The sequence below is a fragment of the Ictidomys tridecemlineatus genome, chromosome 11 (genome assembly GCF_052094955.1).
Source record: "Ictidomys tridecemlineatus isolate mIctTri1 chromosome 11, mIctTri1.hap1, whole genome shotgun sequence".
Classification (NCBI taxonomy): domain Eukaryota; kingdom Metazoa; phylum Chordata; class Mammalia; order Rodentia; family Sciuridae; genus Ictidomys; species Ictidomys tridecemlineatus.
The window spans coordinates 11,991,644-12,016,346 of record NC_135487.1 but is presented as its reverse complement, the minus strand read 5'-3'; the positions used below and the strand labels follow the sequence as shown (position 1 = coordinate 12,016,346).

The 24,703-nt window shown below is 58.6% G+C and overlaps 1 protein-coding gene across 3 annotated transcripts in view; it reads right to left on the bottom strand.

Annotated features, from left to right (window-relative positions):
- Nucleotides 1-13,577: 13,577 nt before the first annotated feature.
- The window catches only part of Pax7 (paired box 7), an 86,334-nt gene continuing 75,208 nt past the window's right edge, over nt 13,578-24,703 (bottom strand). For 2 of the 3 annotated variants that reach the window (XM_078025430.1, XM_078025431.1), the window contains exons 8-9: nt 20,213-20,459; nt 13,578-13,706 (exon numbers count right to left, since the gene is read on the bottom strand). In XM_078025430.1, the coding sequence (XP_077881556.1) occupies nt 13,591-13,706; nt 20,213-20,459 (363 nt within the window). In that variant the 3' untranslated portion in view covers nt 13,578-13,590. Of the gene's footprint in view, nt 13,707-20,212; nt 20,471-24,703 lie in introns of all 3 variants that reach the window. The other variant, XM_078025429.1, reaches the window with a different exon arrangement.

Sequence of the window (24,703 nt, the reverse complement as noted above, 5' to 3'; positions counted from 1 at the left end):
AGCTACATCCCCAGCCTGAGACCCGGGATTCTCAGAGCAGCACGAGTCGTTCCAAATCCCGTAGCCCCTCCCCATGTGCCTGTAGATTGGGGCCAGAGACACACCCAGCTGCTGCTGTCACGCCACTTGACCCCGCATCAGGGGTCCCTCATTAGCAGCACCCTGCCCAGGCCTGGCGAGGACACTTTGTATAAAACAAAATGTGCCCTGCCACATCCAGCTGTCTTTCAGAAAGAACCAGATCCGTGGCTCCTGGGGTCAAGATGGGACATTCTGTTAATTTGGTGCCTCTGGACACGGCCTTGCGTGACAGAGTTCTCAGCTGTGTGGCCTCTAATGGAACCCGCCCTGCGTGGTCCCCTGACCCAGGCCTTCCCCACCTCGGTGCCAGGAGGTGGGTCGGATGGCTGTGTTGCAGACACTGTCCTGGGCTTTGGAGGACAGTGCACTACGTACTAGACGCCAGGAGCAGCCCACCCCCCACCGGGACAACCTAAAATGTGTCTAGCCTTCGTCCAACATCCCCAGGGGGCGGGGACCAAGAACGGTCACTCTCATCTAAAGCTAGCCCGATCCAGAACTGTCCCATCTTACACCTGACAGCTCTTGTTCCGTGGCACTTTTCCATGTAGCAGGCTTCCAATAATTGGCACCTCATTAGGAATTAACTACCAGTGAGCACCTACTGAGTGCCAGGCACCCAAATTTAGCATAGATATGCACTTTCTCGACCCCTTGGGTAGGTGCTATTTCACCCATTTCACAGATGAGGAGATTGAGGCTCAGAAGGATGAGGTGAGTTACCCAAGGTCATGCACCTGGCAGGACGCCCAGCCAGAGCCAGGCTCTCTGCCTCGCGTGCACCTGCATTTGGTCCAGACCATTTTGCCAGCCATGGGGCTGTGATGTTCAGATTCTGGAGGAGGAGACCCAGGCTCACGGGATGTCCCTGAGTTCACTGAGTGTCCCTTGGCCTCCGTAATCGGTGGAGCCAGGATTTCACCCCAAGGCTGTGAGAGGAGCATGCGCCCTTCCCGCCGTGGCTGGCTGCCCTCTGGACGGGCACACGCTGCTGACTTGGCGGGTGCTCAGGGCTGCTCACTTACTCCTCCAACAGACAGCACCGATGCCACCCCATGCCAGGCTCTTCATCTTTTGGATGCGGAGGGGAGGCGGGCCGTGGTGCGGATGAAACGAGACTGGCGGGGGATTTTCTCGGACGCGGCTGGAGGAGGCCCGTCTTTGCTCCTAGGAGGCTTTTCATCTGATGGTGCTTTTCCAAGTGTAGACACCAGGTCTGGCTTCACCACCCACAGTGTCATCTTGGGGACACGTCTCTGCCTCCCCAACATCGGCTTCCTGATGGGAAAACTGAAGACGACCCTTTTCCATTCTCAGGGTGTCTTAGGGACCAGGGGAGAGAATCCAGGGAACGTGGTCCCCACGGGCACTGAGTAAGGACCGAGACCTTGAAGGGGCTTCTTCCCATCACCACGAGGACCTCACTGTCTCCTTGTCCCCATACCTCACCTGAGCACCACCCTGGGTCCACCCTCAGTCCAGATGGCCAGCCCACGGGCCCCGCGCCTTGGGGTGGCCCTGGAGAGAGTCTAGCCCTGGATTGTCCACAGCGCAGGAGGAGGGCAGGGTCCTGATCCCCGTGGAGACTCTGGGGCCACGCAACTCTGCACCCCTCAATGACAGCTGCGACGAGGTCTCACCTGGAATCCTGGTGGCTGAGCTGAAGTCCACCCCTCGGCTTTCCCCCTCCCTTCCCCTGTCCCCTCCAGGTGGGGCTCCTCCTCGTCCACGGTCTGGGCAGATTAATTATTTCGGTGTTCCCAGCCCCAGGGGTTGGCGTGGAGTTTTGGAGACCCTCCAGGAATCCTGGCTTGGTGTGGGGTGTGGGGTGTGGGCTGTGGGGTGAGGGCCAACAAGGCAGTGCCCGAAGGGTGCCTGCCCCTGTCCCCAGGAGGGAATGAAGATGGTCTCGTGCTCACAGGGTGGCCACCTGGGGACTGACTTCCACCCAACAAATATTCCGGACCCTGTCCTGCACTCCCCGGCCCCCATGCCAGGTGCAGGGGTGCACGCCTGTGATTCCCACCACTTGGGAGGCTGAGGCAGGAGGATCGTGAGTTCTAAGCCAGCCTCAGCAGCTTAGTGAGGCCCTAGACAACTTAGTGACACCCTGTCTCCAAATAAAATATAAAAAAAGGGCTGGGGATGTGGATCAGTGGTTGAGTGCCTCTGGGTACATTCAATCTCAGGTACCATAAATAGATAGATAGATAGATAGATAGATAGATAGATAGATAGATAGATAGATAGATAGCAAGCTGCAGTCATATGACCAGTTCTGGCCAAAGGCCTGTGAAGGAAATGACACTTGTACTCACCAAACGTACCTCCCTTCCCTCTTTTCCCTAGATGGTGTGCTCCGAGGCCATGTGTTCTAACTAGTATAGAAACATCCTGGAGGAAAAGAAAATCCTTCATCACCATTGAGATTTGAGGGTGCTATAGTTTGGGTGTGATGTGTCCCCTAGAAGCTCACTTGTGAGACAATGCAAGAAGGTTTGGAGGAGAAATGACTGGGTTGTGAATGAATCCCTTGGTGGGGTTCACTGAGTGGTAATGGAAGGCAGGCAGGTGTGGCTGGAGGAGGGAGGACTTTGGGGATGAGCCTTTGGGGCATATATTCTGTCCCTGGTGAGTGCAGTCTCTCTCTGCTTCCTGGTGCGATAACCTGAGCCGCTTTCCCCTACCACGCTCTTCCGCCATGATGTTCTGGCCCAGAGCCATGGAGCCGGCCCTCTGTGGACAGAGACCCCTGAAACCATGAGCCCCCAGATAAGCTGTTCCTCCTCTGATTGTTCTTGTCAGGTCTTTCGGCTGCAGCAGAAAAATAACAAGCTGACTAAAACAGGGCTTACCCGTCTCTGCAGCAGAACCCAGCCTATCCTGGCTCATATGACAGGAGCTGTGTCAGAAAGACCTGCAGAGATCCCGAGAGTAAAGGTCAGCCACACAGGCAGGGTACCACGGTTCCCCTAAGGCCAAAGTGACCACCCCTGGGTGATAATGCTCTCTGTGCCGTGTCCTGTGTCACCCCTGGAAGGGACCCCACTCTCTATGAACTCACAGACCAAGGACAGTGGAAAACTTGACTTCTGGAACCCTCCTGGGTCTGCTGAGTGAGGGCCACAACCACAAAACAAACAAATATGACCAGAGTCCCGTCGTCCAGAGGATTTTAACAGGCTCCAGAGTTCATGACGTTCTATTCAAAAAGTCCAAGATCACTCGACGTCCCAAAGGCCAGGAAGCCCTAAAGCAATTCAGAAGGGAAAGGCACTGGGCAGCTGCTGACCCTGTCATGCAGCAGGCGCTGGAGCCATCAAGACCTTCAGGGGCCATTAGAAGCGCATTCGGTGAGGTGCAGGTGGACAGGCTTGAAGAGAAGGAAAAGGGAGCAATTCTTGGTGGAAATAGAAGTTCTGGGGAAGAACCAGATGGAAATCTTAGAACTGAAGCACACAATATCAGAAATGTTTCCAAAACCCACTGGATGAGGTTGATAGCAGGGGAGAGATGACTGACCGGAGGACAGATTCAGAGAAACTGTCTGATCCAAACAATAGAGAAAAATTATTTAAAAAACAAAAACAAACAGAGGCTCAGAGACCTGCGTGACCCTAAGATGCCACTGAAATCCCTGAGTAGGAAGAGTAAGAGAGACAGAAAGAATATTTTGTAAAAATAATGGCTGAAAATTTCCCAAAAACATTGAAAAGACACAGATATTCAAGATGAGCTCCCACATGCACAGATGTAACTGGATCCAACTTTTGACCATGAAAGAAAAGTCTTTAAAGCCATTAGAGGGAAAAATGTTCAAACGATTGCAGATATGTCCTCAGAAACCACGGAGCCCAGAGAGATCGGAACACCTTTTCTAAAGAAGACAGCCGTCTACCCAGAACCTTCTCTGTAGAGAAATATCCTTTATGGGCTGCGGTGGGGCCCCATGGTAGAGCGCTGGCCTAGCATGTGTGAGGCACTGGATTCGATCCTCACAAAACATATAAATAGATAAAAATAAAGGTCCATTGAAAACTTTAAAAATATCCTGCAGAAATGAAGGCAAATGAGAAAATCTGGGGTGAAGAAAAAATCCAAAGAATTCTTGACCCTGGGAATGCACTAAGGAAATGTTAACATAAGTTCTTCTGACCGAAGGAAACTGATCCAGAGGGAAACTTTAGGAATAAAGACAGAGTAACAGAAATGTTGGATATCTTGGGAAATAGAACAGATTATTTTTAAGTTTTTTTAGAACATATAATTAAAAGTATCCAATTGCCCGAGAGGGATCCATGTACGTACATTAATACATACGACAACAACAGCATCAAGTGTCGTAGAGATGCTAGGTTTTCTTTTGTATTTCTAGGTAAAATATTAATTCCAAGTAGATTTAGGAATTCAGGAATGTTTATTATATCCCTAGACCCATCGTTAAACAATAATATAAAGAGGTATAGCCCAAGCACCCTTAACTTACTAAGATAACACTAAAATAGATTAAAATAACTCAAAAGAAGGCAGCATAAAGGAAAGAGAGAAACAAACAAGAAGTTACAAACAGAAAAAAGTAAAATGACAAGCCCAAATCTAATGACATCACTTATTACATTAAACATAAACGGCCTAGATACAGACCTTACAAGACAGAGATTGTCAATTCCTGTTAATGCTCCCTATCAGAAACCTACTAATTACCTATATAATCAGACTCTAAACATTTTCAGAGTGTGTATTTATGAAAAGCACACCTGTTAAATAGTCACTTGAATTGTGATTTTCTTGATGGTATTAACTTCCTTCTCTAGATGGTCCCAAACGTTCCTATGTCAAGTGAAGGTATCAAGGAACTGAGTCTAGAGCATGTCCTGTTGTCCCCCCTCCTCACCTGCCCCCAGAAAACCTTTATAAGAGACATTTCTTTTTTTTTTTTTTTTTTTTTTTTTTTAAAGAGAGAGTGAGAGAGAGAGGGGGACAGAGAGAGAGAGAGAGAATTTTAACATTTATTTATTTTTTCTTAGTTCTTGGCGGACACAACATCTTTGTTGGTATGTGGTGCTGCTGAGGATCGAACCCGGGCCGCACGCATGCTAGGCGAGCGCGCTACCGCTTGAGCCACATCCCCAGCCCCTATAAGAGACATTTCTTATGCATCTTTCTATATTTCACAAGTTTATTCTGAAGTTGTCATTTATATTATTGAATAGTTTCCTCTTTGGGAAGACACCACGTATAAACTGCTTATAATATCTGAACCTTCTCTTAGCAAGTTCCTTATTTTCTCAAGGACATCGAGATTGGTAACTCCTCGGGTTTCCTGTTTTCCTTGGGCTTCCTGGAAGCTCCAGGATCTTTCCCGTAATGTTGGCGAGTATTCCTACCAGAAAAGGTCCAGCCATCAAGTGAGTTTGTGAAATGAGACGAAAGGCAGTTGGTTGGGGTTCTTAATCCCATGGTGGTAGGTCATCCCCACGCCCCCTTGGAGGTTGCTGCCATCGTTAAGTCAGTTCAGAGATGAAGGGGAAGGTGAGTCCCCACTGAGGTTTACAGCGCTCACACCGGATCACCCAGGGGTGGCTTCAGGATGGGAACCGCCTGCCACAGGAGGTTGCCAGGCGGCTCTGTGACCTGAGAACCACTCTCTTGAACTGTCTGTCGGCAGATTGTGTACAGAAAGCCATCGACACGGAGGACGCTCGCCCTTAGGGACTGGGCAGCTGAAGTGCTGGTTTCACAAAGGAGGGGGCCGTCTTCAGGGACAGGTGAGGCCTGGCCCCAGGTCCCAGGGAAAGCAGATCTGCTACCCCAGCCCTTCCCTGAGCCCTTCCTCCTGGGAGTATCCCCTCTGCTGTCCATGACCAGCGATGCTCCTGGAGACCCGCAGACCCCTGCTGCTCCTCGGGCCCAGGCCCCTCTTCCGGAGGCCAGTGTCCTGCGAGCTCGAAGCCCTCCCCGGAGATAACTGCTCACGGCTGAGCGTGTCCCGGGAGTGGAACAGGTTCCGCCCGACAGGAGGATTTTTTTCTAAATTTCCCAGATAACGGGCCTCACTCTTCCCTCCTCTGCCGTCCAGATGGCATCCAGACCCTGTGCGGGCCTCGAGGAGGGCGGAATGCTCTTCCCGGTTCCTGACTTTGGCCCTGAGCCTTGCCTTGGCCTTGGGACGTCGGTGAACTGACCAGAGAGGCCTGAAGTAGATGGTGAAATACCTGGGACCGCGGTGCCCTTTGAACCCTGGTCTTCTGCAGCCACGGCCCCCGGACCCCGCATCGTCACAGCTGCCCTCGGAGCTCGGCTCCCGGTGCGAGCTTTCTCCTGCCATGGCTCCAGCGCCACCCCCGCGTCCCTCACGGTCTCTGCAGGTCAGGAGTCCGCACGGCATGGCCGGGGCCCCTGCAGGGGAGTCCCCAGGCTGAGGCCCGGGTGGTCAGGGCTGGGGCTCATCTGGAGGCTGGACTGGGGGGAACCGGCCCCCAGGTTGGCTGGAGGGTGGCATCGGCTCCTCGCCCTCGAGGACTGAGTGCCCCCTTCCTTGCTGGCTCTTGGACACGGGTCCCCCCAGCTCCTAGAGGGTGTCCTCACCTGCAGGCCACGCGGTCCTCTCCCGGTGTGGCAGCCCACTGTGTTCAGCCATCAGCTCCAGGCTGCCGTGGTGGGCTCTGGTGACACGTGACACAGTCACAGTCACCCTTGCCAGGTGTGCAGCTGCCGAGGACCCGGGGTGGCCAGACCTCAGCAGCCCACAGCCCGCAGGAGGGAGAGCCAGTGGTCATGGGCCCAGGAGTTCTCACGTGGCTTGTCCCCAGGCTTCGCCATGGTGATGGCCGGTGGCGGGTGACCTTCTTTTCCAGCTCCGTGCTGGGAGGGAGGCCGCCACAGTGGACGGAGCTTTGCTTTGGTTCCAGGTGAATCTGAATTTCAACCTCGGTTCCTCCCATTTCTAGTTGGGGACCCGGGGACAATGACCTCACTCCCTGGGTCCATTTCCTCATCTGGACCCGCGAGGCCTGCCGTGTCCCGATGGCGGAGGCCACAGCTCCGGATGTGGCAGGACCGCAGCCCCTCTGCCCATCTGCCCAGGGGAAGCAGGTGGAGAGAATTCTGGGCAGGGCCGCGCGCTGTGCTGCCTGGCTAGTGTCACCGCTGGGGAGGACGGTGGCCTGCAGGAGTCTCTGACCCTGGGTGGACTCTCAGTGTGACAGATGGCAGGAGGCCGCCCTGCCAGGCTCCTGTGGGCACCACCCTCAGGCAAGGCCCCGCTCCAACCCTCCAGCACCTTGGTGCTGACGTGTGGCCTGGCCCGCTTCTCCCCACCACTGACCCGTCACGTGACTTGGACCAGTGACTTTCACTTTTGGACCTTGATTTCCCTCCTCACCTTAGGGTTAAACTCCCACTTCCCGAGGAGGTTGTCATGCTGATCATGTGACAAAGGCTCTGGCTGGGCCATCGTGGGGCCACAGGACAGGCTGCCCACCTATGTGGGTTGCTGTGTCCCCTGCCGCAGGGCCACCAGGACAGCAGCCCCTGTCTCCCCTCCGTCCCCGGGGCCTCCTTCTGTCCTCATGAAAACCCTCTGTGGCAGGGGCCGGAGGGGACCGTGCTGATGCTGAGCCCCAACCCCGCTCCCTGCTCCCTTGGAGGTTCCGGCGGAGGCTCTGGTGCCAGGGCACCTTGCTCCCTGTCTTGCCCCCAGCGGCCACAGCCCTTGGCACGATGCCACACTCCAACAGCCCGTGGTGGGTGCCATGGGGTGAAGGTGTCTCCCAAAGTTCATGTGTTGGAAACTTAATCCCCAAATGAATAAATCAAAGGTGTAAAGTTGGGGGCCCTTAGGTGAAGTCATGAGTGTGTGCCCCCCCCATGGCATGAGTGGCTTTATGAGGACAGAGACCTGACCTGGGTCTCTGTCCCTCCACGTGGCTGTCTGCCTTGTTATGACATAGCAGGGGTCCTCACAAGATGCCACACAGATGTCTGCAGCGTGCTCTCGAACTTCCCAGCCTTCAGAACTGCCAGCCAGATAAACCTCTATTCTTTATAAACAGCCCAGTCTCAGGGACTTTGTTACAGCAACAGAAACCAGATTAAGAATGAGTAGAGGACACGAATAGGAACAAGAAAAAACGAGCCTTTGGAACCACCAAGATGTGGGGCTGGTGGTCACCATATTCTGACATGATACAGTAAGCAGTCTTTATTCCCACGGGAAGGATGGGACAGCTGAGGGATATGACTTGCCTACAGAGGGGACCTGGGACCAAAGGTGGGATTTGGCCAGAGGAGGTACATTTTGATCTTTCTGGGGGAGGCACAGAAGTGACAGATGCTCTGAGCGCAGGCTTCTTGCTGCCCCTGGGGGGGAATCTCGCTCCCCCAGCGGCAGCTGTAGATGTGGCCAGAGGAAGGAAGATGATTCTCTGTTCTGGGAGGACCAGAGTCTAGACTCCACTACCCAACAGGGGGGACTGTACCGAGTGTCTGTCCCGTGTGTCCCTCCCACTCGGTGGCTCCATTCATCTGCTAGCCCAGGACCCTGTTTCCCCTCACCAGCTCTTGTCACCTGAGGAAAGCTGGGAAGCTCGTCCACCATAAGGAGGGCGTGACAGAGGAGCCGGAGGACACTGCTCCAGTGTCTGTGGCAAAGCTGGCAGATCCACGCGTCTGTCCCACGTCTGACCCCCATTCCTAGGCAAGTCCCCTAAGAGGGTCAGTGAGCGCTCTGGAGCACGGTGGCGGGCAAGCTCTCAGGCCGCTGGGCCTCCTCCAAGCCTGCCTTCAGCTCAGGCCACTGTGACGGTAACCGGGGGTCCCCAGAGGGTGTCCAGCCTGCTTTCTAAAAATGAAAACTGTCCCCGGACCCACGAAGGCTCTAACGCAGCGCGAGGGTGGGGTCTGACTGGCTCTTGGACTCTCCTGTGATGGTGGCCTGGCGGGGGAGGGGGAGGAGGAGGGACAGACGTGGGATGGATGGAAGTCGGGAGCATCAGTTGCTGGGACTTGGCAGGGGTGGCAAGGGACCCCGCATGGGGGAGGGTCCTGGTCTCAGACCCTGGGAGAACCCAGCCTCCCCCTGGGTCCTGCCCTGGAGGACCAGGCCTGGGCCGTGTCCGCTGAGGTCAACAGGAACCCTTGACCTTGGTCAATTCTTCATATATGATTCCTCTCCCAAACTGCCCTACTGCCCGCCTCCTGTTTAGAAGACGGTCCAGGGAAACCAGAACCCTGGAAAGGCGTGCAGACCCGAGTTCAGGGCCAGGAGAACACGGGGGGCATGGACACTGCTGGCCCCTGCCCAGGTCCCTTCACATGTCCCTGAATGCTCACGGCAGCTCCTTTCTGGCAGAATTTCAATCAGAGCTGCTGGACACGCAGGTCGGTCTCTACTCAGCCACCCGCACCCCAGGGCACCAGTAGCCCAGGAATCCCCACGTCAGGTGACATGCCGGCTCCCAAGCCCTCTCCTGCCTCTCCATCCTGTATCCCCGGAGAGAACTCAGGAGGTTCTAAGCTTAGCGACAGGAAGTCTGTTCTGGAGAAGGGAACCCAAGTTCCCGCCCCTTCTCTGACATCGCACTGTTCCTCTGAGCTCAGAGCTGCTCCAGCAACTCCATCTGTTGATCAGATATCGATTAGGCACCAACTGCATACTGGTAGCAGCTGCTTAGCACTGGGGGACTCAGCGGGGTGCGAGAGAGTCCCAGTTCCCACCCTGACCTTCTGTCCTAGGTCAAAAGGCTTCCCCGACCCCCCTCGGCCCCCAGCCCCAAATGGCAATCAATCAGTGGAGGACACGGAACCTTTAAAATGCTTTTAATTTCTTTTAATGTATAACGGTTACGCCTGAGTTACAGAGGCAGCGCTTACAAGCAGCAGGTAGTTAAAGCAAATACCAGTTTCTCTTCCTAGTCTACTATTCCATATAGCTGAATAAATTATGGTGCGATTATATTTAAACACAGACCCTCACGCGCACGCACACACCCACGCACACCCTCTCCACGCACACACTCTTCCATGTGGAGGAAAACTGTCGAGAGTCAGACACGGGAGCCACGGTGCTGCCGATACAAGGAAGGAGGAATGATCTAGAGTGTGATGGGGCAGTTTCCCAGGTCAGCACACAGGTGTCTTGGAGCATCCAAGATGGCGGCTGGAGCGCACCCATTTGGTCTTGGCTTGCTGCTCCTGCAGGAGGGGAGGAGAGAAGACCTGCGCACCCCGACAGCTTCCAAGATGGAAAGACACATTCAGGAGCTTGAGGAGAACGCCAGCCCGAGACAAGATCCAGAGAAAGATTTTAGCTGGCAAACATGGAGTTCTGGGTTGAGGTCCAAGATCCGAATCCCACCAGGTTTCACCAGCTCCATCTGAGACCACCCTGGGTTGCCGGTGGCCTGCTCCAAGTCCAGGACCTGTCCTGTTCTCCAGCCACGGTCAGGTGGGACCTCTGACCTCCGCCTCGGTCTGCACTCTTCTCTCTCTTATTCCCCTGTTTCTCGGCTTCCTCTGCTCTTTCAGTTCCTCTGGCAAAAGAGCATCAAAAGTGAATCAAGTAAAAAATAAAGAGTAGAAGAGCATACCTCGGGTCTTACACGTCACTTATTTGTTTTTTGTTTTTTTTTTTCATAGCAAGAGAGAAAGGACCAAGTGAAAAAAAACAAAGCAACAGAGTGAAGGAACTCAACAGAGCCCGGAATGCATAACCTGGAACACACGATAGGCAGGTATATCCCTACAGAGGGTCCCTGGCACTAGCACGACACACACTGCGGGGGTTTTCTTTCCTTTTTTTTTTTTTTAGCATATATATTCATATATAAAAAGTCAACTTCCTATAAACAAACAGCACGTCACCACGTTTCCAACTAATATCCAGTGGGCTCAGGAGACGAGCCCCCGTAGGAAGGACCAGTAGCTACTTGGGACAGTTGGAGGAGACATCTCTTCTCTTGCTAGGGGCTCTATTTACAGGGACGGCTGGGGTTGTTTCTGGGCGGGCCTGGCCACTGGACTTCAAGGCCTTTTTCTAGGCTGTGGTCAACCCCCGGGGATTGAAGCTTCGAGCCTCTCGTCCAACCAAATATCACTTTCCCGGTGAAGCTGCAAGCCGCCAACGCAAGGTCCAGTTTATAGACTGAGTTGGCGAGACCACAGATGCACGGGGTGTTAGGGAATATCTGCTGGGGGTTAAGGGTGCCCTGGAAAACCAGTGAGTACCACTGTCTCCCGAGACGGTGGCTTGGGAGAACTCCGAGGTGTTGGATACCGTAAAGACAAACCGCTGGGTTGACTCCCAAGCAGGTCTTGGTTTTGTTTCCCGGTGGGGGCAGATCATTGGGATTGGTCCTAGCATGGGAATGTCACTATTGGTGCTGGGCTGGGCAGTTTTGATGTCACCTGCCTGAGAGCCCTGCTCCTGAGTCTCACAGGACGTGTCCTGAGCCGGGCCTCCAGGGAAGGACTGGCCGTTAAGGAATGTGGACGAAGATGGCGTTGGTCTTCTGAGCGGCCTTCTGGCTGTGACAGCTACAGCAGCGTGGACTGCACTTCCAAGGGACAACGAGATCTTCCCTTTTGTCCAGAGCTTGAAGAACCCAAAGTCTCTTGGAGTGGATGCTCCAGTTGGCTGAACCTGACGGGCCACTGCTGTCCGGGTGCCCACTGCTGTCCGGGTGCCCACCGCCACCAAAGAGCCCGTTTGTCCTCGGTTATCAATTGGTCGCATCCAAACCACAGGGTATAAGCCGTCCTGGTCAGGGCTCAGGACTGGCTTGGTGTGATCAGTTCTCACGAAGAGAAACAGGTGAGCATGGTCCCACAGGTGACGTCCATGCGGACGAGTGTCCTAGCTTCTTGTCCATGTGGCTCTCCAGGAGGAAGGACCTCAGGTGAGCTCCCAGAGCAGCATCCCTTCCCTCTAGGAATGACTCGTTGGCTGAGGGCAAGAGGCCTGGACGCAGCAAACAGGTGGCCTCGTGTGCCCAGGTGGGGACAAGCAACAGGGTCCAGTGTTTGTGGATTCCTTGCCGTGTCCCCCATCACTAGTGTCCTGTAGCCAGCCGCACTGGTGCAGGTGAGCTGAGCGGAGTGTATGAGAGGGTGAGGGGGAAGGTGGACGCGCCCGGGGAGGAGGGGCAGGGCGTGAAGCAGAGGCCCCGGCTCTTGGGAGAGTAGAGCTGGAGGAAGCCGCTGGAGTGCTGAAGGCAGGAAGGAGTCTTTTCTCCTCTTTTCTAGAACCTTCTGCGTCTTCCTCTGCCCAGGCCCAGGGTTTGGAAATGGCCACATGCACCCAGGTCAGCTGGACCCCATCAGGAGACAGAGGCCCCTTGGCCCAGAGCGAGTCAGCGCTGAAAGATGGGTGGGACCAAAACGCCAAGGCGACTTGGCAGGCTGATCTGGAGGGCAGGCCACCCCTGCCCAGTCCAAGACTCTCCTCCGAAGCTCTGGCGGAAGCCCTGCACCTCGGCCCATCCAGGGCCCGCGGCGGGAAGATGGCGGCCTCTCCTGCAGCAGGGTGCAGGGTGGGTTCCCGTCTCTGAGGAGCCTTCGTGGGGATCCTGACTCCAGGCAGGTGGACGTGAGGCCAAGGGCTGGGGCGTCTCGCCTCCATGGCTGGCCGCCCTCCAGGGAAAGGATTTGGTCAGGAAAGTCCCTTCCGGGCCCACCTGGCACCTCTTTGCTGGTGACTGTCCCCTCTCTGTCCCATCGGACCCTGCTGAGGAGGGAGCTGAGCAGCTTTGCAGACCCCCCGGGGTGGACGCGGCTGGAACTGGGCTTCGGTTGAAGAGCCTCTGCCTCCTGGAGCCTGAGGTGGGGCCTGGCGCTCTGGGCCAGCAGTGTGGCCTGCAGGTGTGACCCCACAGCCCCGGCCCTGGTCGAGCCTCTGCCCTGTCCCGGTCTCCCCGAGGGCTCAGCAGGGCTGTGTGGGGAGGGTCCTGAAGTCCTCCAACGTCCTGGGTGAAGTCGAGACCGTCACCCGCTGACTCCCTTGGGAAGACCCCGGGGTCCCCTCTGCTGGAGCCCTGTGTCCTGGGGAGGAAAGGGCTGTGGTTCTGGTGCTGAGCCAAAGACCCACCGTGGCAGGGGGCGGGGCCCCAGCACTGGGAGCTGACGGGGTCACCCCGGGCTTCCCCTGCCCTCTGGCCAGGGCGCCCCGCTGCAGAACTCAGCCCACAGGATGGCAGCGCAGGCTCCGTCCCGCTCTGGGGCCCAGGTGCCCTGTTCAGAACGGGCCTCCGTCTCCACCCTGGGCTCTGGAGGCCACCGCAGATCTGAGCAGGGGACGTTGCAGGTTGGCCTCCACCCTTCTGGGAGGGACTCCAAGGGGCCTTTGAGGGTCCCCAACCACAGGTGACTGTCAGGAGGGCTGCTGATGAGCAGGGGACGGGCTCCCTTCCTGGTCTCCCGTGGCCCCAGGGGGATGAGGGGGACTGAGGCGGAGGCTCAGGGGTCAGGAGGGGGTGGGCTGGGCCTCGGGCTGGGGCAAGTCGCCCCAGGAGCCTAGTAGGCCTGGCCAGTCTCCACCGGCAGGAGTCCCAGCACCGCGGAGTGCTCCCCGAGCTTCATGCGACGCTGGGTGGACAGGCTCACGTTTTTGGCCAGGTAATCAACAGCAGCTGGAAAAAAACAGAGAGAGAAACTCCTGGAAATTGAGGTTCTTTTGGTCTATCTTCCATTTACTCCATCCATCCATCCACCCATTCATCCATCCGTCCATCTATCCATCCACTCATCCATCTGTCCATCCATCCATCCATCTGTCCATCCATCCATCCACTCATCCATCCATCCATCCATCCATCCGTCCATCCACCCTTTGGCCATCTATCCGTCCATCCTGGCCTTCTCGCCCTCCTCCCCCTCCCTCCCTCCATCCACCTCTTCTCTCACCTCCTCCCCTACACTCGGCACACAGTCACCTGACATTTAATGTTTATAGCTTTCTCGTGGGTTCTGCAGGGACAGAATACGGAGGGGATCCACAGTGTCGAGGGAAGAATAATTGCCTCTTCCCACCAGCCCTCTGCACACCCCAGCTGCGGGGGATGACCAGGGAGTCCCTTGAGTCCAGGTAGCAATGCCTGCTCTGGACCCTAGCCCAGCTCATGGACGAAGCCAGGCAGGACCCCGCACAAACACCAAGGCAGCTTTGTGGGTGAGCTGAGGGGTCCGGCAGGAGGAGGAGCCAGGGCCCCCGGGGTGCAGGGAGCCGAGCCTGCAGCCTCTGGTCATGCAGAGGAGATGGACGAGCCTCTGAGGATGTGTGTGCGTGTGCGAGTGAGTGGGCGCACTCGTGTGTGTGAACCCTGTGAACAGAAACAAGAATCTCCCTGAAGCAAGAACGAGGCTGCGTGCGTGTTCGTGCAAGAGCAACGCTTGTGTTCACGCCCACACTCGTGAGTCAGGCACACCTTTGGGAGTAGATGACAGAGGAAATGGCTGGGCTTGGGCAGGTGCTGTGTGCCGTGAGTTGCACCTGAGCTAGGTGCACGTGTCTACCTGTGTCTGGGTGCAGCTGTGATCAGTGGCCTACTCCTACGTGGGCTCTGGCTACCCTCAGTAAGGCCCGAGCAGAAATCAGGCCTGACCTGAGAGCTGCCAGGCAGGTGGCGGAGGCCTCCTGGGACCCAGAGATGCTGCCCAGCAGTCCCCTGGGACCTCGGGGCACCTCACTAGGGGACTAGCGTCCAAGCCTGGCCCAACACCCACTCCAGCCCCTGCCCCCAGGGGTCACTACTACGTTTCCCACTGTGGGAGCCTGCTGCCTAGAGCAGGTGGGGGGCAGGTGGCAGATACGGGCTGAGTGGGAGGGCAGGGGCCTCCTGGACAGTAGCTGCTGGGGGCTGAACCACCTTGTGGTTCCAGGGACCCAGGTTCGAGTCCAGAACCTGCCACCTGAGCCTCGGTGTCCTTGCCTGTAAAATGGGGCTATTTATCACCCCACGGAGGCTGCAGAGGCCACCGAAGGCTGAAGGACACACACAGGTGTGGTCAGCTGGGCCTCCCCCATCAGGCCGTGAGCTCGGCCACCACTGGCTCAGTGTGGTAGGACCTGAGACTGGGACTTGGTGAGCAAATGTGACGTTTGAAAGGGTCAGAAAGGAAAGTGGTGGCAAAGAGGCGGCCACCTCCTGCTCATGTGGCTTTGGGCAAATCACTGTTCTTTGGTACCAGGACTGACTCAGGGGCACTCGGCCACTGGGCCCCACCCCCAACCCTGTTTTGCATTTTATTTGGAGACAGGGTCTCCCTGAGTTGCTTAAGGCTTCACTGTAGCTGAGGCTGGCTTTGAACATGTGATCCTCCTGCCTCAGCCTCCCGAGCTGCTGGGATGACCTGGTGCAAATCCCTCTTCCTCTCTGGGCCTGTGTCCCCGTCTCTAAATGGGGAGAGCAGACTCCAGCCAGCTCCAGGCTGCTGTGAGGAGGGGCACATGACATGACGCTCTTCTGGATGCTGGGCACCGAAGGCCTGGGCCAAGGCCCCTGGGTTTCTGAAGGATGTACCAAGACCCCCGTGTCCCTGGGAGTGTCAGGCCTGTGCCCTGAGCTGCCAGGCTCCAGGTGGGAGGTAGGAGGGCAGGCCCCTCCAGGGTCTGAGGAGCCCCAGGGGCAGCCCACCTCCCGGGGCGTGGAGCAGAGGGGGCTGTGGCCTGCTGCCTGCCCTGGACCTGCCCCTGCCCTGCTCTGGGGGTGGGTGGTACACCGGGCCTGGCCTGCAGAGACCCCCGGCTCTGGCCACGCCGCTCCCCTAGCTGGGTGCCCCCCCAGGAGGAGGCGGTCTCAGCGGGGTGATAGGACGGGCAAGAGGAAGAGCTGGCAGTGCCCAGAGCTCGGCCCCGTGGACCCGCTCACAGCACCGCGAGCTCTTGGGTCACTGAATTGTCACCCCAGCTCTTCGAGGCGGCTGGGTGAAGAGCCCCTTCCACACCATGGAGCTGACGTCCTGGGACCAACTTGCAATGTCACACAGGTCCCAAGTCGGGAAGCCAGCCAGACCCGGGCAGCCCAAGGCCCCCTCCCCAAACCCCACAGCGTCCCCTGCAGAATGACCGGGGAAGAGTGTGGGGGGCCCTCTCCACCCGAGACTCACGTGGGTCCACTCCTTCCCCAGGCAAAGCCAGTGACATGTCCAAGGTCACACGGCCAAGTCAGGTGGCCTCTCCCCCGGCACAGACGCTGCCCCTGCCTCCCCGTGCTCCACACGCGCCAGGTGGACAGGATCCCGCTTAATCTTTCTTTTTTGGTGCCGAGGATGGAGCCCCGGCTTCCTGCTCGCGGTAAGTGCTCTGCGCTGAGCTGCGGCCCGGCTGCTCCCAGCAGGCCCTGTGCTTTAGGAGTGGCGGCCCCATTCGGTGACTGAGGACCCAGGCACCGTGATGGCCCAGAGCCACACACAGCATGGGACATGGAGGAGCCTGAACGGTCCCTGGTGTACCTCTAGCCACTCTGCCTCCTCCTCCACTTCTCTGAGCCACCGGCCCGTGGCCCAGCACACAGTAGGAGCTTGCCCAGGTCCTGCCCTGTCAAGGTGGCCCAGGGGCCATCAGGAAGCCACACTGGCGACCCAGCCAACTCCAAGGGCACCCCACGTGCCTGCCTCTCCAGGGCGGAGGCGGGGCCGATGAGGGCAGGGCTGTGACATTCCTCGTTCGGGCCTCTGCCGGGCCCTCCCTGTCCCTCTGTCTCTCCATGGCTCCCTTCCCCTGCCCCACGCCCGCGCCTGGGCTCTAAACGTCTCAAATTAGATTAATCAGGCGTTGGCAGGAGGGTGGCCGCAATGCCAACCCGTAAACAGACACCAGCCGTCAGCGCTGCGTCAGCCGCGGCCCCAGAGGAGGACCCGTCCAGACACAAGTTCTTATTAGACTTGTCAGATCGATTAAAATCCTCTCCACACTCCTGAGCTCTATCAGTGCATCATTAGCTCAGCCCTGGCCTCTGGGAACACCGGGGCCAGATTAATCTGCCGCGCGCCCCATCTCCGGCCCCTGCCCCACACCCTCCAGGGACAGGGAGGGACAGATAGATGGACGGACAATGGCCCGACAGGAGAGGAAGGTGTGACCGTGTCCCAGGAAGGTGGGAGGCTTCGAGAGGACACAGCTGCTCGGGGGTTTGGCCACGTGGGGTCCACACACACCTGCGGTGGCCCTCCAGAGACGGAGCACACGCCGATAGCTACCCCTGGTGACCTCAGGCAGAGAACCTCTCTGGGATGCCATTTCCTCTCCCGTGAAAGGGAATCACCACGTGCCGCCCAGGGTGGCCGTGGGGATGGAGGGCAGGCCACAGTAGATGCTCAATAAACGGTCAGTCCCTTCCTTCCCACACAACCTGCTGTTTCTACCTTGAATCAGCGGACTCACACGCTGGTGATGCACTCGGATCTCGGTGTGCATCTGTGGGTGTGTGTGAAGCTGTGAACACGAATCGAGCACAGGAAGGCCTAGTAGGTGTCGGTAACTGAGCGTCTCACACCAGCTTGTGGCTTTGGGTGGCTGAAGTCGGGAGACCCTGCATCCTCCATTCTCCTGCTGTGGGACCTTGGGAAAGCTACCTGGCCTCTCTGAGCCTAGTTTTTAAATCTGTACGTTGGAGACAAATCGCTTTGAGAAGCACATGAACAAGGAACATGGGTTTCATCCGGTGTCCCCTGGACTGGACTCACGCACAGGCAGGTGTGAACAGGTGACCCCAGGCCCACGTGGCAAGCTCAGAATGCGTGACTCTTGACACACACACCACGAGAGCCCAGCCGCAGGGTGTCCAGTGGCCTGTGGACCTGGGGGTCTGCCCAGGAAGCCAAGGGCCAGGGAGAAGGCCCCATGGGAAACTGGAAGCCAGCGGAGCCTCGTCCCAGCCCCTTTCACAGGTGGGAGGACTGAGGCTGCGGGCAGCAGCGGTGGGGCTGGGGAGGGTGGCCCGGGAGGAGCTCCGAGCTCTCCCTGGAGGACCCATCGGGGAGCTGGGGTTGGAGGGGCAGGAGGAGGAAGGGGGAGAGGAGGGGAGAGAGGGACAGGGCTCCTCTCGCCTCCCGGGCCCTTCCCTTTTGATCCCCGCCCCCACTCCCCCCGAGCTGACTCCGGGGTTAATTCTATTTCCGAGCTGGGCAGGCGCCTGGAGCAGGGCGCGGGCTCCGGGTGTGACTAACGCCTGCCCCGGGCCGGCTCTTGATCAAGAGCATGTGTCCCACTCCGTGCAGGGACATGCGCTGGGTCAGCCGGTCGCCAGGGCCCCTCCGGGAGCACTCCCTCGCACACACACGTGCTCCCGTGCACACACATTCGCACGGTCACACACAGACACGCCACCCGCGTCCCCCTCCCCCACAGATTCGAACACACGCTCACACCTGAAGGAACCAGCGGCGCACACGTATGCACACCTGCACACGCTGCTCCTTCCGCAGGACCACGCGGTGACACGACCCCACGCACACCAAGCGCACGTGCACACACGGACTCGCTCGACCCCACGCACACACCTGAAGGCACATTGGAAACACGGGCGTGTGTGACTGCCACCGAGGCGCCCGTGCATGGGTGCACACGCGTGTCCGTGCACACAGACCCACAGGTGCACCGTGCGCACGCGACGCCCTTCCTCAGCAGGTGTGTGTGGAGCCGCCCGCCCACGTTCCCCCACGTGCTCACCGCGCCTTACACACGGACACACAACTCACCCGCTCTACGCAGACGCCAACGTACCAGGACACACAAGCCTGAACTGGGTCACTCGCGGTGCCACCGCCACACTCGCCCAGATATATGTGTGCACAGGAGCGGGCTCACACACGGGCAGGGCCACAGGAGAGGAGTGGGCAGGAAGCGGGGCGCAGGCCGGGCGGGTGGAGAGGGCGCCCCGGGGTCGGGGGCTGCACCCCCTCCCTTCGCCTGCTGATTAGTTTGACACCAGCAGGTGAGGCCCTGGCCGGGAGGTAGGGCAGGAGGGGACCCGGTGACCTCTGACCCCTGTCCCGTCTGGGCCTGCCCTGCCGCGGGCCCCGCCGGGCAGCCAGAAGGGGGGGCCAGGTCGGCCCTCCCCAGCCTTTGGTCTGAGAGTCTCCTGTCCCCTGTCTGCAGATGGGTTCTGAGAGGATGGCAGCGGGGGTGGGCAGGGGACAGCAGGCAGCTGGGGACACCGAGGCTGAGGGGTCGGGCTGGATGCCAGAGATTCACACACAGCTGCCCCAGCCTGGGGACAGCACGGGGCAGGGCCTCACACTGTGCCACCAAGCTGGCCACCATGAGCCACACGCTGGCTACTGAGCACTCGAACGGTGGCGAGCGCAGCCAGGGAGCCGAATTCAGAGGTTGGTTTAGTTCTCATCTAGATTTGAAAACCCATCGTGGACTGCGTCATTTCATGGCTGGGAAACCTGTGAGTCTCTCTGAGCCACCCGCGTGTGTGAATCTACCTCCCGACTGTAAACTTGATGAAATTTCAATATGGAGAGAGCATTTCTGTTCTTTTGCCGTCGTGGGGAGTGAACCCAGGGCTTCGGGTGCCAGACGGCACCCTGCTCCTGAGCTGTCCCCAGCCCTGGGCTGTGCTTCTGATGCAAGTTTAGTGTCTGAATTAAAATGGAAAAACAAAACGAAATGAAATAAAATAAAACGCAGTGCCATCAGGTAAAACACGCAGCAGGTATCAAAGCCCAGCATGGAAGACACAATGCAAAACCCAAAATTAATAATCGTATGGGGCTGGGGCTGGGGCTCCGTGGGGGGTGCTTGCCTGGCGCACGTGGGGCCCTGGGTCCCATCCTCAGCACCACAGAAAAATGAATAAATAAATAACTAAAATACAGCTCTTGTGCCTGTCTACAACTTGAAAATCTTTCAAAAATGATAATTTTATGTGCATTGCATGTTGACGTGATCATCTTTCAGAGAGATCAGGTTCAATAAAACACGCCAGTGAAGGTCATTCCGCTCTCGCTTCTCTGCTAACGCCACGGAGCGTTCGGGGCTGTGTCCTGGAGGAGTGGCACCGGGGCCCGGGCAGGAGACAACTGGACTTGAGGCTCGGCTCCTTCGTGGAGACCGACTCTCGTCCCTTCTGAACCTGGTCTGCCCATCTGGGAGGTGCCCCCCGCCCCAGGGCCCGGGGACACTCACTCTGGCCGTACTGGCCGTACTGGTAGCCGGCCACGGGGTCCACGCCGTAGCCGGTGGTGCTGTAGGTGGGCGGGCAGTAGGACTGGGAGGTGGGCAGGCTGTCTCCAGGCTTGATGGCGTCGGCCCTCTGGCTGCAGCTGCCCGAGATGGAGGAGGCTGAGTCCAGGCCGCCGTGCAGCGGGGAGATGGAGAAGTCGGCCTGCGGCTGTGGGGCCACCGCGCTGGGGCTGCTCAGGATGCTCATCACCTGCCGAGAGACTCAGTGCCGGGGACCGCCCACCAGGACGGAGGGCGCGGGGCGGCCTGGCGGGAGCAGACCCCTCGAGGTCCCTGCAGCCTCCTGCTCCCCCTTTACCTGGTCTGTGTCCCCTTGGGAGCGACAGGGCTGCCGTCTCCGCTGCTCTCCTGCCCACGGCCCAGCCCAGGGGCCCCCTTCCCCTGAGAGTCTAGGGCAGGGCAGGCCCTGGGCACCTCTCTGTCCCCATGGTCTGGCTCAGGGCTCACCCCGGGCCTGGCTGTCCAGGGGCCAGGAATGTGTGTGTGAATGAGTGAACTCATGGGGTGCAGGGTCTCCCCCTTGTCAGGCACCTCCCCCAGACCAGGAAGGCCCGGCCTCCATCCCTGCAGGGCAGCAGGACACTGGCCGAGCTTCACCCACTCTCTGCAGAGGCTGGCTGGGCTCTGGACTCCCGGCCTTCCTGCCCCCTGCCCTGCCCCTCCTCAGCATGTGGCCGGTGCTTTTATTGTATCTTATTGGGGGGTGGGGGGAGCAGGGTGACTGGGGACTGAAGCTCGGCTCTAGCACTGAGCCACATCCCCAGCTCTTTTTACCTTATTTAGAGACAGGGTCCTGCTGAGCCACCCAGGCTGCCCTTGAACGTGCCCTTGAACCTCCGCCCTCTTCCTCCTCAGCAGGTGTGTGTGGCCCAGCAGCCAGTGCTTAAGGCAGCTTCCTGGGGGCCCTGTTTTGACTCTGGCAGCTCCCTGATGTCTGTGACCATCACCACCTCCCTACTTGGCCCGGGGACAGCCACTGGGATGTCCCCTCAGTGCTGGCCCTGGGACTGACCTGTGGGGCTTGTCTGTAGACACGGAGCTTCAAGGAGCTGGGGTTGGGATGTCGGGATGAAGGTCACTTATTCATTCAACAAACAGGCACCACTAACAGCTGGCCCGGCCCTCAGAGCCTGGGACTTCAGAGGACAGAGTCCTGGTGCCTGCCCCAGGTGGGGAATGGAGGGAAGGGTCCAGGCTTGGGGATGTGACACACAGGGGCCATCAGGGCCATGGGGCACTGAGGGACTGGACTGAGACAACTCAGGGCCGAGGAGCCCACGGAGCGCGTCCCGCCAGCTCAGGGGTCCAGGGAAGCTAAGCAGAGTCACCTGCTGAGGAGTGGCCCCAGGGGACAGCAGAACCAGGCAGCGCCAGGGCAGACCCTGGGGAAGGGGAGGGCAGCGTCCCCACCCTACCAGGGGAGGACAGACGGGCCCTGTCTGCAGAGCCCAGGACGCCAGTGACCTCCTGCCACGGCCACCCATTTGGGGAGGGAGGGCGCCAGGTGGGGACAGTTCCGCCATCACCAGCCCCGCTCAGAGCAGAGGCTCCAGACGCACAGCCCTGTCCTCTGCCTTCCCGGAGACCCTCCTCAGGGGGCAGCAGGCTGCGGGCACCTCCTGAGGAGCCCACCTGCCCCGGACGCGCATGGCCACGGGATTGGCTCAGGCCGCAGAGGCCTGGATCCCTCCTGTGGGAACCTCGGGGTGTCCCTCAACTGCTGTGACCGTCTGTGATCCTCAGGGAAAGGGTGACGATGTCCCTGACACCAGGGTAGCTAAGGACGGAGTGATCTCGGCATGGAACAGGCTTTGCCTCCTTGGTGACTGTCCTTCCTGCCCCTCCTCCTGACCACTGACCGCGCTACCTGCCCAATCCAGAACCCCATGGACAAGAGTGGGGTGGAGCCAAGGTGCCCATTTCTCAGAAGAAAAGACTGAGGTCTGCAGAGGCCGGGGCTGCCCCAGATCTAGAGCAGGTCTGCAGGCCTGCTGTCCAGGCCCAGGCTCCCCTGCCCAGGCTCCCCTGCCCCAGCTTGTGGCCAGGCGTCAGGATGGACCCTCCAGGCCGAGGCTCCCAGAGCAGAGAGTCCCAGGTTCCTCCTCTGTGTTCCTGGCAGCCTCCACCTCTGCCCAGTCCCTTGTCCCCACTCTCAGGGCCAGGGCCAGGGCCGGGGCACTGCTGGGCTGTGGCCTGGCTGGCCTCATCTCCTGTAGCTGTGGGGATCCCACCGAGGCGTCCGGGAACCACTGTGTGTCTCTGGGTTCTCCAGAGGGAGCTGGGGAGGGTCCTGGAGCGGCCTCACCGTCCACCCAGGGCTGCAGGCCGAGCTCTGCAGTGGAGCCGGTGCTCTGCCCGCACAAGGCCCTGGCTTCCACCCCCAGCCCCAGGGGAAATAATAATAGATATATCTACTTAGAGAGAGAGAGAGAGAGCATAGCCTGGTTTTGGGTTGGAGACGCAGCTCAGTGGCACAGCGTCTGCTTACTAAGCACAAGGCTCTGGGTTCAATCCCGGCACCACAGAAAAACTAAAAAGAAAAAAAGAAAGAAAAAGGCAGGAAGGAAGGAGAAAAGAAGGAATGGATGGTTCCTCCCCCTCCATCCCCCGCCCCCCACACACATGGAGCCTGCTCCCTCCCCCTGGAGGAGGAGGAATGGGGACGGGGGACACCAGGCTGCTTTGGAACCCGCTGCAGCTGTGCCTGGACCCGGTGCTCAATCTGCAAGACAGAGATCTGCACAGAACGGCCACCAAAGGGACCGCACCCCTCGAGAGTGACCGGTGGCTCCCAGAACCTCCCCGTAAAGGCTTCTTGTGATGGGACCTGCGCCAGCCTGCCCCAACGCCTCCCGCTTTCCAACCTCGTAACGCACAGCCCAGCCACGCCAAGTGTCGCTCCCCCCCTCCTCCGTCTATTCACTCAACAAACATTTCTCAGGGTGCCACCGTGTGCCGAGGTCTAGGTAAGGCGGCGGGGCTCTCTGAGGACAGGACGGAACGTGTTTGACCATCTCTGCCGCCCACAGCCCACACCGTGATCTGGATAAAGCTCTGTTGAATCCATGTGTATTCAGTGAGCACCTACTATGTGCCAGACCCTGAGCCAGGCACTGGGGACAGAGCAATGGACGATGCTGATTCCACACCCGACCCAGGGAAACTGAAAACCACCAAGTGTGTGCATAAATAACCTAATTTCTGATCCTGCTAAATGCTGTGGAGGACAAATAAGGGCATGTGGTGGTTGTGGGGAGCCAGGAAGACGCCCCCCGGCACACACACCCATGAGGGAATATCCAGCAAGACCGAAAAGGACTAGCCATGGAAGATGTGCAGGCGAGCTTTCCAGGCAGGGGCATCTGCAAGTGCAAAGGCCCTGGGGTGGGAACACACCCAGCAGGTATAAGAAATAGCAAGAAGGTCAACGTTGAGAAGAAAAATCCTGGCAGCTGCCAGGCGTCCCGCAGCCCTTTGTCAGGAGGGGCTTGTGTGGTGCCCAGTGGCTCAGAAGGCCTTGGACCCTGGCCGTTAACAGGCGGCTCAGAAACAGCTTGGGCCCAGGGAGCTTTTCCTGTAATGGGATTTGCTCAATGGGATTTGCCCTGGAACATCAAATCAAATCCACATCTGGGGTAGGTGTGAATGGGGGATGCGAGCTATCGGCTGAGTCTCTCCCAGAGTCCCCGGAGGCCTGCGGATCAAAGGGCTTCCATTTCATCCAACCCCCTGTTTCCAGGCAGAGCTGCTTCCAAACAAATGGGACAGGACCCGAGTAGAGAGGAGGGAGGGGGTGCTGCCGAGAAGGCCAGGCCCCAGCCGTAGCCTGGTCACTTCCAGGGCTCCCCAAGCAAATGGGCTATTACTGCCCCCATTCTGCAGACGGGGAAACTGAGGCAAGGGGATGTAAACAGACCCCCTGAGGTCATGCAGCGGGAATTGCAGAGCGGGGACTTGCGTGCATCTCCTGGATGCCCAGCTCTGCTCTTTCCCCACAGGTTGGGGGGGGGGGCCGAGCTGAGCTGCTCAGAGCCCCGCCAGCCCAGGTGGCCCTCTGCCAGCTTCGGGCTCGCCCAGGGACCTCTGGGAGTCCCTCTTTGCCCACAGGAGCGGGAAGCGTTTTGCCCACGGTGAGGGGCCCGGCTGAGGTCTGGGGCCTGCAAACTTTTGAACTTGAGGAAGTCCTGGCCTGACGCGCGGTAATCCACCCCCTCAAGAATGCCGCGCCTCTGCCCGGGTGGGTTTGCCTCCTTCCCGGTGACCTTGCTCTTGCTAATGTATTACTTCTTGGTACGTTACCGTTACTAACTCAAAATCAATACCGACCTCCACATCTGTAAGGTTTTATCTGAAGGCAGATCTCGGGGCTGTCCGTCAGGCTGACTGACAGCCGTCCCTTCCTCTCCCTTCCCCCCCACCCCTGCCCGCCCCCCA